The sequence below is a fragment of the Typopeltis vanoorti genome, chromosome 16, assembly GCF_054136105.1.
Source record: "Typopeltis vanoorti isolate ZY-2024b chromosome 16, IOZ_Tvanoo_1.0, whole genome shotgun sequence".
Classification (NCBI taxonomy): Eukaryota; Metazoa; Arthropoda; class Arachnida; order Uropygi; family Thelyphonidae; genus Typopeltis; species Typopeltis vanoorti.
The window spans coordinates 44,636,887-44,657,094 of record NC_143564.1 but is presented as its reverse complement, the minus strand read 5'-3'; the positions used below and the strand labels follow the sequence as shown (position 1 = coordinate 44,657,094).

Here is a 20,208-nt window from a genome sequence, read left to right as displayed (position 1 = left end):
GCGAATTTGTGCACATTTTTATGTTGGAACATGGTGTTAGTAATAACCAGTCCATGTCCTGAGCAGAAATCCAACAGATATTTGCCATTATTATTTGCTTTGCTCTTTTCTCCAAATTTTCCCAAAATATTTTGTGTGTCTCACAATCATTTCCTACTCTGCTATTTAGATCCCCAACAAGGACCAACTTTTCATTTTTCATTATGTCAGTTGCTTTTTCTAAAGCCTCAAAAAATTCCTCCACTTCTACCTTAGTAGAATCTTCTGTGGGACCATAGGCACAAATAAGTTTCATTGTCCAGTTCCCCATTCTCATATTTGCCCACATTACTCTACTTGAGACTGACTGCCATTCAAGAAGATTAGCCTCGTATTTTGTGTTGAATACTATGGCTACTCCTTCTTTTCCTTGATTGTCATTGCCTGAATATAACATTTTGTATTTATTGCTCAGAAAGATCTCACCAGTTTTGGTCTTTTTTGTTTCAGTCACCCCTATTATGTCGATCTGGTACTTATCTAATTCCTCAGCTAGCTCCATTTCTTTGCCATTCAGGCTTCTTACGTTGATAGTACCGATCTTTAACTCTGGTGATGTTGAGTTGGGGTTTATTTTCAGATTTGTTCCAGTAGCTGACTTTTCGCTGTTCGCCCTGGTTCCCTGGCGAAAACAACGGGGGCCTTGTTTAACCGGGCGACGCCCCAGCTGGCATGAAATTTTGTCATGTTGTACCATCATTCTATATTTTGGTTTAACCAATAAGAATACAATTTGGTCGGCTAAATCCCAAATTGCCAGCCCATCCTCGTCCGTTCAGTATCCAAGTAGATACCCAACAGGGTGCGCCACGAGAAGGTGAGGATTGGACATTAGGTCAGAAGCCCTGGTCGGTTCTCCGCATTCCTTTAAAGGCTATGTGGAGGTCTCCTCTCAGTTATACAGCTTTGACCCTTAAGCACCCCTTCATTAAAGTTACCTTTAATTAATATACTTTATATGCGTTGTTAATTCCGTAAACTAATTACCAGTTAATTTTATTTTTGTTTACTTATTGTAATATTTTATTATCTATCACTATTTTACTTCTTATTGGTTTTTCTCCTTTGGAAGCCATTATTTTTGTCTTTCCTTTAGATATTTCATATTATATTGTTCTGAAATTTCATTTAATGATTTCACTGATCTTTGTAAATCACCTTGAAGTGTACCCTAATACAATTTGATCAACTGCAAATAATAGTGTATCTATCTTTATTTGTATACCAAATGGATATGCTGTTTCCAGATTGTTATAATTTATACATAGATATTAAAAAAAGTAGAGGTGATAGGGTATATCCTTCCGTACTCTTGATGTTTGTTATAAACTTTTATGTCATTAAACTTTTCACGTACATTTTTTGTACAGCTCCATATTGATATTATCTTCTCCTGTTGTTTTCCTGTTCTTATTTATTGTATATTTTAGTTCTGACATTGTAATATTTTCTGTTGGGCCATTCTTCATTTTTAAAATTTTACTTCATTATCAACAGTCCAGTCCAGAGATTTTGAAAATAATTTACCCATTTTTCTAAATCTATTGTTTGTATTTTCATCTTTTCTTTTCTTTTTTTGTTCACGTATTTTATTATTTTGTAGGTTTTGGCTGTGGCTTAGATATATAGATATAACAATAGCTATATTAGTGTAGTTATATGTAGTTAATAAAACTATATTAGTGTAGGTGTAGCGTGATTTGTTACAGAGCCACAAATCACACTATACCTTCTACTGAGCAGATGGACTGGTGTGGGGTGGTGGATGTCTCTTACCAGAGTGCATAACCAACTATGAAATTTGGAGGTAGTGGCATAATGGTACTGTTCTGTTTTTTCCTGGTTTGGCCTCAGAACTCTGCTTGTGATACCATGATCAATGAACTCAGAGAGGTATCTTAACATTCTGCACAATGTAATGCTTCCTACTCTGTAGGAAGACATTTCAACCTTACTGAACATCTGTGGCATGAAGTGGAGTGTTGGGTGAGGTTAAGGGACACCTGCCCTACAACAGTCCAGGATGTCGTTATATGCCTACAGGAAGAATGGGTCTAAAACTTCCATTGATAGTGATCATATGCTTGTGGAAATTATGCCCTGTAGGACTAACTATATATGAGTGATATATGACACATAATTATGAACACATTATTAAAGGTGGTTATATTAAACTATTCAACATCTGTGGGATGAAGTGGAGTGTTGGGTGAGGTTAAGGGACATCTGCCCTACAACAGTCCAGGATGTTGTTATATGCCTACAGGAAGAATGGGTCTAAAATTTCCACTGATCGTGATCATATGCTTGTGGAAATTATGCCCTGTAAGACTAACTATATATGAGTGACATATAACACATAATTATGGACACATTATTAAAGGTGGTTATATTAAACTATACAAAAATAGACACTAATACACTTAGTTCTAGACTTCACATTTAATAAATGCTGTGACAAATTTTAATTGAAAATCAGGAATAAAAATATGAAAATAAGCAGGAAAACATTAAGTACATTTCAAAGTAAATCTGTAGTGAACAGGTTACATGTTTTTGCTATTTAGGTAAAATTTTTAGTATGGTTGGTCGATTGGTAGAGCCTCTGCTACTAATGGCTCGCAAAAAGTTAAGCATGTTTGAGTGCAGTTAGTAGTTCAAAGGGGTCAATCGTTCAATGCTGTTGGCACACTTTCCCACGATGAGCCTTTGGACTCCCTGGAGGTGTCACATAATAATAATAATAACTAAAATATGGAAATAGAAAACAGAATAGGTATATAAAAAAGCCAGCTGAAAAAATTTATACAGAACAAGAGAGAAATTAGTCAAAACAAGTTGAGCAGTCAATATGATTTGGTTCAACTAATTTTAACTTAAAAATCTGAGTTCTGAGAAAAACTAGTAGTAAATAGAGAGTTATAAAAAAACCATTAACAATGAAGATATTAGAAATGAATTTGACAGTGTTAGTTTTAAAGAATGTGTATGCAGAGCTAATAATCTAAGATGGTATATTTACTCAACTGAATGGGAGACAAAAGATTAACAGAGTAAGTATCTGAAGCAAAAATGAGAAGAAACTAATCTAGAGGAGGACCAAGATATAGAAGATACAGATGAGTTGGTATTGCTAGGAATAGCTTAGAAGGTTAAGATGTAAAAGATGATCGAAAAAAAGAGATAAAAATATTAAACAAATTTGGAAGAAAGTTGTTGACAGGTAGCCCATCTAGGAAATGAAGAACCTTTATCAGATTTTTCAACTAAAGGAGAGTTATAAATTAAAGATATCAAGAATTTATATTCTTAGTTTATTCCTTTATCCAAGTATAAGCAAACAGAAGATATGCATGAAGTATCTTCAAGATTGGACTACTTGTATATAGAGGGTAATGACTACATCAATTGCCTCAGTATCCCACAATGCAAAGTACATACCCTTTCAGATGTGTATAATGCAAAGCATTATAGGAAGGACCACTACCTAGACCAGTTTCAACCTTTATTGAGGTTGTTAAAGTGCAAGGATACCTCTCCAAAAACTCTTGAGTGATCTACAAGATCACTCTAAATCTCACTGAGTGATCCTAAAGGATCACTTCTACCTGACCTAAATCATTCCAGGACAGGGAAAAAAACCAGTCACTGAGCTAGACTTCTCTACTCCCCAGGAAGCAAAGTTACCATCAGTGGGAACAAGATCCAGAAGAGATACTAAAGCTGAAGTAATGGAGAAGTCATATATTACTCATATGCAAGTAGTCAAAAGATGTCACACATTATTATTAAAATACTCTGGATTAGAGATAGATGCTGAAAATTTTTCCAGTTGTTATACTAAAAATTAAAGATGCCAAGAAATTACAGTGCAATCAAAATTAAAGTATCCCTGTTCAGTGACGTAGCTAGGGTGTGAGGAGGGGCGGCACTTTTTTTGGAGGTTTTCACGTGAGATAATTTTATTATTTGACGATTCTTTTATTTGACTTAGTAATTTTTATTATTTAATTAATAATTAGTTTTTTACAACTATACTTATAACTAAAATAAATAAAATATAAATATAAAAAAAAACGTTACACTAGTGGTCAAAATTGTGGAAACCTTTTGGAAAAAAAATGTATTTCTGAGGTTTGATGGCTCATAACACCACTTTTTTTTGGAATAATACCATAAAATTATATATCAACGGACAGATCATTTAATCAAGAATGTAATGCAATAACTTTTATGAAGGATTTTTTATTAGAACAGCAATTATAAAGAGAAAAGTAAAAAACATAGAAAAATGAGATATACAAAACTTCTCACAATGTGAGTTAATACTTAGTTGGGTAACCTTTAGCATTAATTACAGCCTTACAACGCCTTCCCATGGAGTGAATCAAGTTTTTTTAGTTCTGCAGCTGTCATAATGTGAAACCCAGATTGACTTATTGTTTCTATTAATTGGGTTTTATTGGTGGGCTGCTTCTGACTAACAAGTTTCTTTAGTCGGCTCCATAGATTTTCAATTGGATTAAGGTCTGGGCTATTCCCAGGCCATTCCAGCAGTGGAATATGATTATCTTGAAACCACTTATTGCACACAGCAGTAACATGACATGAAACTGAATTCTGTTGAAATATAAATGCTTCATTATGTTGGAAAAGATCACGTGCGAAGGGCTTCAGTATTTCATTTATGTATTTTTGGGCATTTATATTCCCATTAATCATGCAAATTCTGCCCACACCTTTTGATGTCATACAACCCCAGATCATAACACTAAGTGGGTGTTTCATGGTAGGTGTAATGCAATCAGGATGTAAATCTTATCTGATTCTTCTCCTTATGAATTTTATGCCATCACTACCAAACAGAGAGATTTTTGTCTCATCACTCCAAATAACACTGTCCCATTGTTCCGCTGTCCAGTTAATATGGGTTTTAGCCCAGTTTAATCTTTTCAACCTTTGTTTGAGAGATAAAAATGGCTTTTTTCGTGGAATTCTAGCATTTAGACCAAATTCCTTGCAGTCTGCACTGAACAGTCCTTGCACTCAACTTCACATTGTATTGTGCCATTTCATCCTGTATACACCTAGATGATTTTCTTCTGTCACATAGGCAGAGTCTCTCAATTCTTCTATCATCACTTGCTGTTGTGCACCTTTTCCTACCTTTAGCAGTCTGGTTTTGTAGTGACTGAGTCTCCTTATACCTCTTCAAAAATTTAGAAATGCCACCTTTGGTTAAGTTTCCACCAATTTTTCTTCTAATTTCTTCATAACTGTAGCCTTGTTCACTTAATAGTACTACTTTACATTGCTTTCTGGGTGACCAGTCAACTCTTTGTGCCATTTCTTTAATTTTATTATGTTTTACAAGCTCACTAAATGAAAGAACACACAAAAAAACCCAACCAACTTGATAGCAATCACATAACACACTGACAAATGTCCTCCTCTCAGCTCCAATACATGACATCAATAGCTGAATCCTATTGTGACCTTATTGGCTCATTGCCAAAACAAGATGACACCTGATTGGCTCTCTAAACACTCATGCTCACAGACGACATTCAAATGAAGGAAAGCTACCTTCATATCAACCTGAGCAAGTTGTGCTTTTTTTTCTGGTTATTTCGCTATAACTTTTCATAGAATACAGATAATTGAACAAACTTTGTTGCATTACATTCTTGATTAAATTATATTTCCATTGATATATAATTTTATGGTATTACACCAAAAAAAAAAAAAAAAAAAAAGTGGTGTTATGAGCCATCAAACCTCAAAAATACACCTTTTCCAAAAGGTTTCCATAATTTTGGCCACTAGTGTACATTTCCCTATCATACTATAATTCAAATTCTTAAAAATACATGACACAGTGATTGAGAACTATTCAGGATGAGTTTATAGAATTTTTGGAAGAAAAAGTAAGAAGAAAGGTTATCGAGTAAATAAAAGAAGCAAAGTATTTTTCTATGATATTCAACAGCAAGCCTGTTATTTCTCATAAGGATCAAACGAGTCAAGTTTACCGCTACGTTATGATCAATGGAAATAAAGTGAAGGTTGTGGATTCATTTGTTGATTTCAATGAAACAAAAGGTAAAACTGCTGAGAATATTTCAACTATGATTTTGCAAAAATTAGAAAACGATGGAATTGATATTCAGAATTGTAGAGGACAAGCATATGATAATGCTGTGATGGCTGGTCAACATACTGGCGTTTAGAGATGCATCAATCAAATTAATGGAAAAGCAGAATTTGTCGCATGTACAAATCCCTCACTGAATTTGGTGGGTGTACACGCAGCTTCTGTTGCTGTGAATTCTGCTACCTTTTTTGGAACTGTGGAGCGTTTGTTCACGTTTTTTTCTTCCTCAACCCATCGCTTAGATATTTTTGACTTCAGTCACTGATCAAAGTGTCAAGCGTGTAGTAGAAACTTGGTGGAGTGCACGTGGATTTGCTATGAGTGTTGTAAAAAAATTATTCAAAAATCTTAAGTGCTGTAGACAGTGTAGAAAGAAGAAAATGATGGCAGGTGAAGAATCACGAGATGCTGAATTGTCATACGAAACTGAGTTGAGGAGAGTAATATTTTTTTCCACTGGACAGAATGATCTAAGAAAGCACCACAATTTTAACAGCTTATGTTCTTGCTGAAAAATATGCCTTCCTTACTCCATCGAATCTTTTGAATGATAAATACAAATGTCAACTAAATCATGATCACGATGACATTAATAAGGAAGAGTTCCTCGTTGAGAGAAAAAGACTTCAGAGTTTTATTTATGTTGTTGCTATGCAAGACGAAACAGAGACATGGAATAACGGTCCCCTTGAACTTTTGCAGTTTACTCTAAAATACAGTCTCGAGAACTCAGTTCCAAATATTGTAATACTACTGCGAATTTTCCTCACAATTGCTGTAAGTGTTGCTAGTTGTGAGAGGAATTTTTCTAAATTAAAATTGATTAAGAATTACCTAAGATCTACAATGAGTACCTTGAGTTTACAAAATCTTACCATACTGTCAATAGAACAGCAACTGAGTGATGAAACAGACTTCGACAATGTCATCAATGATTTTGCTAACAGAAAAGTAAGAATGCTGGAATTAAAGTTTTACTTCAAAAATAAACATAGTGTTTTAATTTATTTCTCTATATATGTTGTTTTGACTTTTTGTAGTTTTTGGTCTATACTGAGAGGGGTGGCAAACTCAGGGATCTCCTTGGCGGCAAAAGCTCTAGCTACGCCACTGTCCCTGTTTAAGGCCTTGTGGAGCACCACATCCAAATGCTGCAAAACTCTGTAGGAATACATTGTTTCATGCAGAAGAGAGATATGAGAAACAAAGAAGTAGTTTCAAAATTCATCACCAGGGGTGCAGTATGATGTACCGAATGTAGATACAGTAATTTAATTTGTGTGTGTAAGGAGAAAAGCAACACAAGTATAAATAACACATTTTTATTCACTTCCATTATGCATTCACAGGCTGTGCTGTTCAATGTACTGCCCTTTCTGTTATGCCACAAACTGCATTCTTTCCTCCTTTGTACAGTGAGTTCAATGGAATAATGTAGCTGGTCGCGTGTAATCAGTGTGTCTAGGAAAGGGAGATTGTTATTGTTTTCCTAGACACTCTGATTACACACTAGACTGATGGATCCCTGGCATCTGTTTACAGAAAATCTACACATACAAGTGATACATTCACCAGCAATTCCACCCTCCCAACAATATGGGATTATAAAAACACTATATAACAGAGCAAAATTAATCAGTTCAGATAACAATGCCCTAACTACTGAACTTAACCATATTCTGAACACTTTTGTAGCCAATGGCTACAACCCCCATAAAATCCAAAAAATATTAAAACCAATTAACCTCCCCCCTCCAAAACAGGGGACTATCTAAATCTATGACCATTACTTATATTCGGGGTACTTCTGAAAAGTTAACAAAAATCCTAAAAAAATATGACTTGAAAACTTGTTACGAACCATATAAAAAATTGGCATCTCTTATATGCTTCCAAAAGGACCAGCCACTTCCCCTAGACCTACCTGGAGTATATCAGGTCCCTTGTAATTGCAAACTGTCTTACTACGGCCAAACAGGCAGGACAGCTAATATCAGGATATCTGAACATAAGGAATATATCTGTTTCCACTGATACAGCCGCTCAGGACTTACAGACCATGCTTTAGACACCCCCATAAAATACGCTGGAAGAAAGCCACCTTACTACACCGCAGCAAGTTTAAATATGAGAGATTATTCCTAGAATCAGCTTCAGCTCTAAAAAAACTCCCAAAACTTTAACAAATTTGTATGCATGAGACTTCCCCAAATATGGGAAGCTTGCATTGTTAGAACATCAGCCAATAGCCAAGACTACTACCCAATTTAGCTAACTAGGTGGCACCTTTTAAGACTCTAGGACCAACTTCAGTTGTTGTTTTCAGCCATATTTAATCAGTGTTAGTGCCTGCGTGCACGTATCATTATTTTTTAGCAGGAATCAAAGTAGTTTTTCATGGCCTGATTCCACAATGGCAGTAGCAACTTCATTCACTTGTGAACTGATTGGTTTGCAACCTCTACCAAGTCCAATTTTCAATGATTCCATTTCTTCAAATCGACTAATCATTTATTTCAGAGTGCAGCAATAGCATTGCAATTGTTTAAATCAGTGGTCGCCAAAGTGGTTGATATTGACCCCCAGGGGTCGATATAACATTGTTAGGGGTCGGTAGAAAAATATAAGGCATCATTGTACAGGTAATATTTAATTCAGTTAACTTGGATTACCTCCATCCTGAATGACAACGCAATTAAGAGTGAATCGTGGGAACAGTGATATGAATAGGACCTGTAAGATGGAGCAAAGTCATGAAAATGGTTACGGAGGTCAATCAAGTAGGCCAAAATGACGTATTTGCTAATAAACGGATGTCGTGGTTCCCACCCAGCCAGTGCGGCAGGAGCGAGATTGCAACATGGCGTGGTTGCTTATTTACTTATACTTACACATATTCGATCCCAGTCTCATTTTTGACATTGACATACAAGTGAGCGTTAATGTTCTAAAATTCATCAACATACATATTATAATTCAATCGTTATTCGTTCACAAACTAAACTTCTCTATGTTGAAGAGTTGAGCAGGGCTGGTAGTTTTGTACAACTTTTAGAAATACGTGAGTAGGTATATTATTTAAACTTATTACTTTTGCTTACTGACTCAATTTTAATTATTTTGTTACAATCCCAGTAACCACAATGGTAGCTTCAGATTCTAAAAAGAAATGCAAACAATATTCGTTAGAATATTTGAAACTTGGGTTTTTCGCTTCATTAAGAAACGAAACGAGGTCTATGTGTCTTCTTTGTGAAAAAACTTTTAGTAACGATGCAATGAAACCAGCAAAAACAAAAGATCATCTTCAAAGACTCCATCCTGATAAGAAAGATAAAGATCTTGACGTTTTAAAAGAACTGAAAGAGAAATACACACATCAACCAACTATAAAATCATTTATGAAAACACCTGCCGAAGCTGACAATAAACAAGGATTAACAGCCTCCTACACTATTTCTTTTAATATAGCAAAAAAAGGAAAACCATATACAATTGCAGAGAACATTGTTATACCCACAATCAAAGAAGTAATTGAAAAAACCATAATGAAAAAAGATTCTGGTCCTGTTTTAAAATGCTTACCATTGAGTATGAATACCATGAAAAGACGTGTTGGTGAAATGGCTGAAGATGTAGAAAAAACTGTAGTATCAGAACTCAAAAATAGTAAGTTCTCCATCCAACTTGATGAATCTACATTCGATAGTTCTTCTATTCTTATGGCTTATGTAAGATATTATAGTAAAACCAAACATCAAATTATTGACGAATTTTTATTTGCAAAATATATTGAAAGTGATGGAACGGGGTTGACAATTTTTCAGCGATTGGAGGAATATTTAAATAAGTATGATATTCCATTTACTAATATAACAGCAGTAGCCACAGATGGTGCACCTGAAATGGTGGGCCGTTATCGAGGTTTCGCTGCCTTTCTGAAAGAAAAAGTTCAAAGTGTACGTACTATTCACTGTGTGTTGCACCGAAACCATTTGGTGGCAAAAACTCTTAGTGACGAACTGCATGATACTCTAAGAGTGTGTATTAAATCTATTAATCAAAGTAGAGCTCATCCTCTTAAATCGCGATTGTTTGGAAACTTTATGAAAAAAATGAAGTATCAAACCAATTACTCTTGCATACTGAAGTAAGATGGTTGTCTAGAGGTGCAAGTCTACAAAGATTTGTTGAGTTGTTCGACTCAACCCTAGAGTTTCTTATAGATGCTAATTTGTTTTTGAGTGATGAACTGAAGAGAAATAAGAATCATATTTTCTACTTGGCAGACTTATTTTCAAAATTTAATGATGTACAGACCCGTCTACAAGGTAAAGATGTCATGATTATTCAAGCTCGGACGATTCTTTTAGGCTTCCAAGCTAAATTAGCCTTATTTAAATCATCATTGTTACAAAAAGATTTTCAGTACTTTTCGAATCTACGGCAATTGGAAGTAAAAGATGAAGACTTAGAAATATACGCAAAACATCTTCAAAATTTGAGTGATGATTTTAAATTGCGCTTTGCAGATTTTGAAAACATGCACACTCCAGATTGGTTATCACGCCGTTTTCTGCAGATATTGAAAATATCGAATGTAACTTACAAGATGAACTTATTGAATTGTCAGTTGATCTTGAAGCTAAGACGCTTTTTAAAAATAGGACTTTAAGTTACTTTTGGACGAATATAAATGTTGTAGAAAAATATCCAAAATTTTCTGAAGTGGTACTCCTCTTTTTGCTTGCATTTCCAAGCTCGTACTGGTTGAAGCAGGTTTCAGCCATGTTAATTCCATTTTAACAAAACAAAGAAATAAGCTAGATATAGAATTCCATGGTAATTTAAGGCTGAAACTTACAATTTTGAACCCAACATTGCTAATCTTATCAGGAGTCACGAAGCACACCCTTCACATTGACAACGTTAGTAAATTGTATACTAAGTTAATAAGTCTTATTTTCAAATATATAAGGAAGATTGTATTATTGTTATTTTGTTATCTAAATTAAATTTTATATTTTATATATTATTTATCCCTCCTATCAAATATATAATGTTACGAAGGATGTCAAAAACAAAAACGCATCCCTTTGACATTAAGCCAATATAATAATATATACTATATTATACATACAATAAACACTAACTATAAAATCTAAAAACTCACATAAGCGTCTTTTTTTGCTTGTCCTATTATAATTACGTAATAGTAAAATAGAGGGGGTCGATAAAAAGTCAAACTCTTGAAGGGGTCGACGGTCAAAGAAGTTTGGTGACCCCTGGTTTAGATAGTACAGTATCATGAGCAAAGGTTAGTGCCATCACTGTGGACAGTATTCACAACCAGAATGAAGGAAAAAATTCCCATATCCATCTTTTTAAACCCTCCTGGCACCTGCAGAGTTGTGTGATATGCAAATTTCATGCATTTACAGCATCCCAATGGAGAATTTTGGAACTATTTTTTTCCCCTTAGATATTGCTTCCATATGAAGCACAGTGCATTCCTGCAAAGATCACTGGATGGCACTCCACAAGGCCTGTAGTAGGGAAACTTTAATTTTAATCACCCTGTATATTCTTGGTTTAATCCTTTATTGAAGAACAATGTTTACTTGTGAAGTATGTACACTTCAAACTTGTCTTATACACATCTGTAAGGGTATGTGTGCTTTTCATTATGGGATACTAAGGCAACTGATGTGAAGTCATTAGCCTCTATATACCAGTAGTCCAGTTGTGAAGCTACTTCACATGCATTGTTTGCTTACACTTGGAAAAAGGATTAAAGGATTAAACCAAAAATATAATTTCTTGGCATCTTTAATTTATAGTATAACCAAGTGAAAAATTTTGAAGGTGAGTTAGTCTCAGAGTGGTGGCAGGGTATTTCCTCCAGGAAACTTGGGTTTTTAATCCCACAAAACATGCAAATCAGCCATAAGAAAACATTTAATACTCAGCCATAACAGACAATGCAGATACAACTAACTGCCCTATTAGAAGCCAAGTTACTTGGATGTGACGGGGCAATAAGCCTAAACATGAAAGGGAAAGTGGAATGGTAGATGTTGACAGAAAAATAGCCAGGCAGTATTAATTACGTTGCTGATGTCTATGTACTGCTTTTAAATTCTACTTTTTTTTTTTTTTTACTGTTAAAATTTTTTTTTATCAGCACTGTTTTATCCTCCTATTTACATCTGGCTATTAGGAGGTAATAATTTCTGAACTCTGAATAATGGAAGTTGTGAATGTATCTTTTGTTAACATTTTAGGCACTGTGTGACTCGGAAGAGGCCCTTCCTTAATGCATCTCTGGAGAAGACTGCATAATAATTGCTTCTGAAACACAGAAGACTTTATTCGTTTTTGTGTAAAGTGAGCTACATTGTCACTACCATTTAAACAGCACCTTGAGGAATGAACTCTGTAACCATTTCTATAGCAATAAATAAACAATTTTTTTTGAGTTTTTAATGAGCATTTTTATTTATTCGTTTATCGCAATCACACATTGCATTTACGAGGTTGTTTGAAAAGTTTGGTAAATTTCTAATAGATGAGACACAATTTGTTCATTCACACCAGTGTCGGCACGTATAATATTTTTCATGATCCCCCCCCTGGCAAAATTTTAGCCACGTGTGACACGTAGTTCTCATTTGGCAAACATTTAAAATGACCGCGTTTACATTTTTCATAAAAATGGAGAAAAATGAGTTTTGTGCAGTGATAAAACACTTTTATTTGAAGAAGTGGACAGCTGCACAGATCAAAGCCGAGTTAGATGCAGTTCATGGGGACTCTGCACCAGCATTAAAGACTATTTATTTTTGGATAAATGAGTTTAAACATGGTCATAAGTCCATCAAAGATGAAGCGCGATCTGGACACCCGACACTGAGGTCACTATGAAGGAAATTATTGACAAAATCCATAGTATCGTTATGGAAGCCCGTCGAATGAAAGTGCATGAGATTGCTGAGATTGTAGACATTTCAACAGGACAGGTATATAATATCCTGCATGAAAAAGCTGTGTGTGGGGGGGGGGGGGGAGGAGCGGTGATTGTTGACTGTCAATCAAAAACACATGCGAAAAGACATTTCAACACAGTGTTTGGCGATGGTTAATCACAATTCGCAGGATTTTTTGCGTCGATTTGTGACTGTAGACGAAACTTGGATCCACCACTACATACCTGAGTTCAAGCAGCAGTCAAAACAGTGGACAATGACCGGTGAAAGAGCTAAAAAAAAAGTGAAGACCATTTTGTCAGCTGGGAAGGTGATGGCAACTGTTTTTTTTTGGATTCCCAAGGAACTATCATGATAGACCATTTGGAAAAGGGTAAGACAATAATAGGAATCTATTATGTGGCATTGTTGGACCATTTAAAAGAAGAACTGAAGAAAAAATGGCCAAGATTGGCGAGCAAAAAAGTGCACTTTCATCAAGACAATACACCGTCCTGCATATCAGCCGTTGCAATGGCAAAATTACATGAATTGAGGTTCAAATTGGTTCCACATCCACTGTATCACCAGACTTGGCCCCGTGTGACTTCTTCTTGCTCCCAAACTTAAAAATTTGGCTCGGTGGGAAAAAATTTTCTTTGACCGAGGATGTCATCAAGGCTGTTAATGACTATTTTGCACAATTTGACAAATCCTATTTTTTAGATGGGATGAAAAAATTGGAAATTTGCTGGGCCAAATGTGTAGACCTCGATGGAGACTAAGTTATACAATTTATAGTAATAAATATCATACCAAAAATTGCACATGGGTCTAGTAACTTATACCATCAAAAAGATTGTGAAACACTATAGGAATGCTGTAATAAATTTAGTTTAATCCTTTATCCAGGTGTGTGCAAACAAAGTTTGCGCCTGAAAGTATCTTCAGGACTGGGGTAAAGTGGTACAACACCGGGCAACTCCTTACAAAGGTGGAGCAAGCTACCAACACTCCCATCTCAGTATCTCCCATAATGCAAAACACACCTCCTTGTGGATATGTATAATGTTATGCATTAAGGGAAGGGCCACTACCCAGACTAGTTTCGACCTTTATTGAGGTCTCTTCAGTGGGAGCCAGGCCCAAGTGGAGATACCAAGGCAGAAGCATTAGCAAGGTCATCTCCTCCTATAAGAGCTGCCAAACGGTGTGCCACCTTTTTTATTAAATTACTCTGGATTTAGAGAAAGATGTTAGAAGTTTATTTTTCACTTGGTTAGACTATAATAAATTCAGTTTAATCCTTTATCCAAGTGTGTGCAAACAAAGTATGTGCCTGAAAGTATCTTCAGGACTGGGTAAAGTGGTACAACACTTTACAATAGAAGTGTTGGTAGCTTGCTCCACCTTTGCAAGGAGTTGCCCGGTGTTGTACCACTTTACCCCACTGACCTGGTTTTGTCAGCTGGGAAGTTTTCAGTTTCCAGTGGGCCTGGCTCCCACTGAAGAGACCTCAATAAAGGTCGAAACTAGTCTGGGTAGTGGCCCTTCCCTTAATGCATAACATTAGACATATCCGCAAGGAGATGTGTTTTGCATTATGGGAGATACTGAGATAGGAGTGTTGGTAGCTTGTTCCGCCTTTGCGAGGAGTGCTCTGGTGTTGTACTACCCTACCCCAGTCCTGAAGATACTTTCAGGCGCAAACTTTGTTTGCTCACACTTGGATAAAGGATTAAACTAAATTTATTATAGTCTAACCAAGTGAAAAATAAACTTCTAATAGGAATGCTGTATTAGTAAGTAGTATGAACTCACACACATTTGAGCAAATGAAATGGAATACTCAATCACTTCAAATGATTGCTATGCAACATACTGTTGGAGAAATTGTCAAGCAAAGATCCAAAAGAGACTTACTCAATGCCAACAAACTTGTACTAGCATTTCAAGAAATATTATAAAATGCTAATTTTCAGATTTCACCAACAAAGAACTGCAAATAACAATGAGATAATTAATGATACATGAATTTAATATTAGTCAGTTTTGCATTATAAACGTAAATCAAAATACATTCTGGCTACATATCATAAGTATATAATTACCATCTAACAATATTTCAAAGTTATGTATAATAATTTTACAGGATTTAAAAAAATACTATACATACTTAGAACTTTCAGATAAGCTAACTGATCCTTTAGTATCTTCAAATGACTTGGATGTTATTCCAGATATATCAGATGTAGATGAAACTGCAATAAAAATATTCACAAATTAAAAAAATGCATTTTGCTGTGTGGATTGCAGGATAGAACCAAAGGTCCTTCTCAGGTCCCACTTATGGAATATATCCTTCTGGGCAAACTGAAAGACTGCCAATATAAAGAATAGAGGCTGAGATGTAAAAAGAGAAGATACCAGTGTGAAGGATTTTTAGTTGAACTGTACAGAAGATAGCCAACCACACACTCATGGCTACACAATGATACTGCTAGACATTGCAAGACATTCAACAGGATGCTACATGGAAAATGGGAAATGAATATGAAGCTGGTTATGTGATATAGAGAAGAGAGCAGCTGACAGAAAGATATTAAAGAGTAGTATATGAGGGAGTTTAATTCAGAAGAAGGTGACTAGTAGTGTGCTGCAGAGCTCTATACTCAGGCACTGTTGTTTAATTTGTACATCAATGAAACAAAAATGATTTAAGGGGAAATATCTAGTTATTTCCCGATGATGTAAAACTGAGAATAGTAAGTGTTCTTACAGAATGATTTAAACAGACTAGCTGTATGGACAAAGGATAACAACTACCAGTTTAATGTGGCAAAGGTTATGCAGTTTGTGATGGAAAAAAGTACATGTTGTGCACTAATGACAGAAAAGGACTGCATGAAATTAATGAGGAATCATTGCTAAATTAGCGGCGACTGTGGATAGAGATTTGAAATTTAGTGGGGATACATATTGCGAAAGTGGTCAGAATAGCTCATCAGATTATTGTATGTTAAAGAACATATTGAAAAGGAGAGATAACACTATGATAGCATATCCAGACCATAGCATTCCTTGGGAATGAAAAGTGGTAGAGAGGATACAGAGATGAGTCACAGGTCGAAAGAATGCTTCCTATGTATATAGATAGAAGTTTAGCTGATAGGCAGGAAAGAGAGGATAAGTTATTAAAAGAGTTTTTATAGGATCGATGAATTTTTCAAATACATGACAAGAGGAAGAGAACAAAAGGAAGTCATCCCTGGAAATGGTTTAAGCAATAATGGTTAGCATGGGCCTCCCATGGTGTCCTTGAATTCATGGAGATGCCCACAAAGAAATCATAATAATGTTTTTATATACTAGAAGCAAAGGAGAGAGAGACACTAGATGCCATTTCAGATGAATGGCAAAAATATAGCATTTAGAGCAAAAGCACAAATATTTTTCTATACAGTTTGTCATGAGAAAGCTTTTTCTACTTCAAATATGGATATGTATTCCTGATTGCATGCCTGTTGAGTGTTTCTAGCCACTGTGATGCCACTGCTTGTTTCATTAGCAATTTTTCAAAGTAATTACTCCATATATCAAGGATATCTTTTTCTCCAGTTTTCATGTCATCACCATTACCATCTCGAATTCCTTTTACAGTACTATTTCCTCCATTTTTGAGCTTTTTCAACAAAATCCAGAATATCTTGCATTTTCTCTATGTTCTTACCAAAGTCTTCCCATGACATTTAATTAGCTAGTTTTACATAGTGTTTAGCTTTCTTACATTTGGCTCTGTATTCTCTAAGAACACAAGCTGACTTATTCACCAGGAATTTTGAATATGCTTTCTTCATTTTTTTTCACTGCCCTCTAACTTCCTGTGTCCAACATGACGTTCTGATTTTTCTATCCTTGCAGACAACCTCACCACATGCCTCTCTGGTTGAATAAATCAGTGTTTTCTTCAGGCCTTGCAAATGAATCTCCAAGGTTTGATTCCTGTTCTCAAACTCTTTCATTTTTTCTTCAATAATCTTTGTGTATTTTAGTCTACAGTCTACATCTGAGAGCTGCTCAACTTTTATTCGCTTTAAAACCTTCTACACGTTCTTCTTTTCAATATGAAATTCAAATTTATCCTGCTCAAGACTAAATGGTGATCACTTCGAATTTCAAATCCTCTGTATACTCTAGTGTCCTGCACCAGGGAGAAAACATCACTTCAACAATAACATAATCAATGAGATTTTTCTTATTCCTTGTGTCTTCTCTCCATGTGAATTTGTGCACATTTTTATGTTGGAACATTGTGTTAGTAATAACCAGTCCATGTCCTGAGCCAAAATCCAACAGATATTTGCCATTATTATTAGCTTTGCTCTTTTCTCCAAATTTTCCCAAAATATTTTTTTATGTCTGACAGTCACTTCCTACTCTGCTATTTAGATCCCAACAAAGACCAACTTTTCCTTTTTCATCGTGTCAGTTGCTTTCTTTAAAACCTCAAAAAATTCGTCCACTTCTACTAAAGTAGAAGTGGACGAATTTTTGCAACCATAGGCACAAGTCTCATTGTCCAGTTCCCTATTCTCATATATGCCCACATTACTCTACTTGAGACCGCCTGCCATTCAAGAAGATTAGCTTCGTATTTAGTGTTGAATACTATGGCTGCTGCTGCTTTTCCTTGATTGTCATTGCCTGAATATAACATTTTGTATTTATTCCTCGAAAGATCTCACCAGGTTTTGTCGTTTTTTGTTTCAGTCACTCCTATTACATTGATCAGGTACTTATCTAATTCCACAGCTAGCTCCATTTCTTTGCCATCCAGGCTTCTTATATTGATAGTACCGATCTTGAACTCTGGTGATGTTGAGTTGGGGTGTGTCTTAAGATTTTTTCCAGTAGCTGACTTTTCGCTGTTTGTCCTGGTTCCAGGCAAACAGCAAAACAATGGGGGGGGGGGGTAACCCTTGTTTAACTGGGTGATTCCATTCGGCATGAAACTAATTACTTGGATGTTGAAAAACACACTAACTAACAAGATACAAGATAAGGATGTTATTATCCCTATTTAGAAGGCTATGATTTGGCTACATCGTGACTGCTGCACACAGATTTGGTCACCTGGGTTTGTTGGAGACTAGGTGGTGGAGGAGAGGATTCAGGTATGAGTGACCAAGATGGTGGCAGGTCTGTGGTAATCCTTCAATCTATCCTATGAGAATAGGTTTAAGGTTTGTGGGTTACAAAATTTAGTTGATAGGCAGAAAAGAGGGGACATGATAGAAACTTTTAAGATATTAAAAAGGTTTTAAAAAATTGATGCAAGCAAACTATTTCAATATATGACAAATAGTCAAATAACTAGGGGCCATCTGTGGAAGTTGTGTAAGAGTGTGGTTAGTAGGGTGTGTGTGTGTGTGTGTGTGGACCAGATTTTTTGCATGGAGAGTGGTGGGTGAGTGGAATGGATTGCCAGAATATGACTCCCTGCGATGAGTCTCCCTACTCCATGAAGATGACGTAAATAATAGCAATATTTTTATATTTGAGAGCCTCTGGATCTAAGATGATATAGACAATGCCCTTTGCTTGAAAAGACCTGGGTTCAAATTCCATCTAGGATACAAAAAACCTTTATCAGAGCTTTTTAAATGACGGTGAATTAGTTAGCCTTACATGGAGGCAGGGTTTTCCCTCTATGAAACTTGGATTTTTCATCCCACAAACAGGCAGGCACACCAACTGCATGAACACACATCTACAGACATAAAATACTTCCCTTTAGAGAGATGCAGCAGAGAAATGGAAAATTGGCTACACTAAAATTGTGTAAAAATATTTATGTAGCTATAAGAAGTCTAAATATTTTTACATAAAGTTTACAAAGGTCAAGCCCAGTAAGAATTGTGACTTGTAAATAGATGTATGTTATATGTAAATAATCCCAATGGGAATTTGTAATGTGCTCTATGCCAAATAAGGGAATATTCTAGAAGGTGTAGTATTAAGGCAATACTCTGCCAATAGTAAAGCAGTATATATTTAGAGCTTTGTAAAGACTTCAAATTTTGTGTGTGTTCTACATGGAAAGCTCAAGGTCAGTGCTAGGTGGACCGACAAAAACTTCAAACGAATGTCCGCTGCCAGAAAAAATAGGATTTAGGGAGTGTAGGAGAAAAACAAAGGAAGGGTCAGTCAAAGAAAAGGATCAAGGGATTTCGCCAAAATGTTCGGGGTTCACATATCTCCGCACAAGGATTCAGAAGTGACCGAATAAAAGGCGTAGGCGAAAAGATCGCATGATCGGTTCGAGAAATTTTCGTCAAGGATCCAGAGGTCAGGATCGAGGTCGCCAACGGTTGTCCGCAGATGTAAGCCATTGAGGACGTGACATCGGTTCGAGAAATTTTGCCAGTGGTCTGAAAGAAAGATGACAAGGAGCCGATCTGCCAGGCAAAACTGATAGTTGATGACGAATTGACGAGTCTTCGCCGGGAGCTGTTGTCAAAGGGAAGAAATTGCTCCATTAATCCAACGCGCATGCAAGTATTCCACAAGCCGATAACCTTCGCCCGAAGTGCAGCAGTACAGCGTCCCAAGGAAGCATCAGTGACCCATCGCCGGCGTAAAGAGGGATTGAAAAAAAAAACCTGACACGGAACGGAAGTCCAGTTTGAAGCCAAGTACACAGAGGGTAGTAGCTATAAAGTGAGCTGACCCGTTTGTTAAATTTCCTTGCGCTTTTAAGAGAACACTTATTAATGGACTGTAAGTAGAGGCTGATCTAAACAGGCAAATCTAACAGTTAAAGAATTATAAAGTAATTAAGTGTCAGGAATTTGTAGTTTGAATTATGTCGTAATATAACTGTTTGCTGAATTGGTGAAATTTGCCTATAGAATATTCCCAGCATAGAAAGGAAAAAGCAATTGTGTGTAAAAGATATTGTTTATGTGTTCGATGAGTAAGAATTAACATTCAAGTAATAAGTACCATTGCTCATTATAAACGATTTATGTGATATTAAGAAAATTAGTT

General features: G+C 35.8%; 1 protein-coding gene across 4 annotated transcripts in view; it reads right to left on the bottom strand.

Moving 5' to 3' along the window:
• LOC150097982 (MBT domain-containing protein 1-like) overlaps positions 1 to 20,208 on the bottom strand; it is a 469,576-nt gene that overhangs the window by 39,491 nt on the left and 409,877 nt on the right. For all 4 annotated transcript variants that reach the window (XM_090406078.1, XM_090406077.1, XM_090406080.1 and 1 more), the window contains one exon: positions 15,335 to 15,419. In XM_090406078.1, the coding sequence (XP_090262204.1) occupies positions 15,335 to 15,419 (85 nt within the window). The remainder of the gene's footprint in view (positions 1 to 15,334; positions 15,420 to 20,208) is intronic.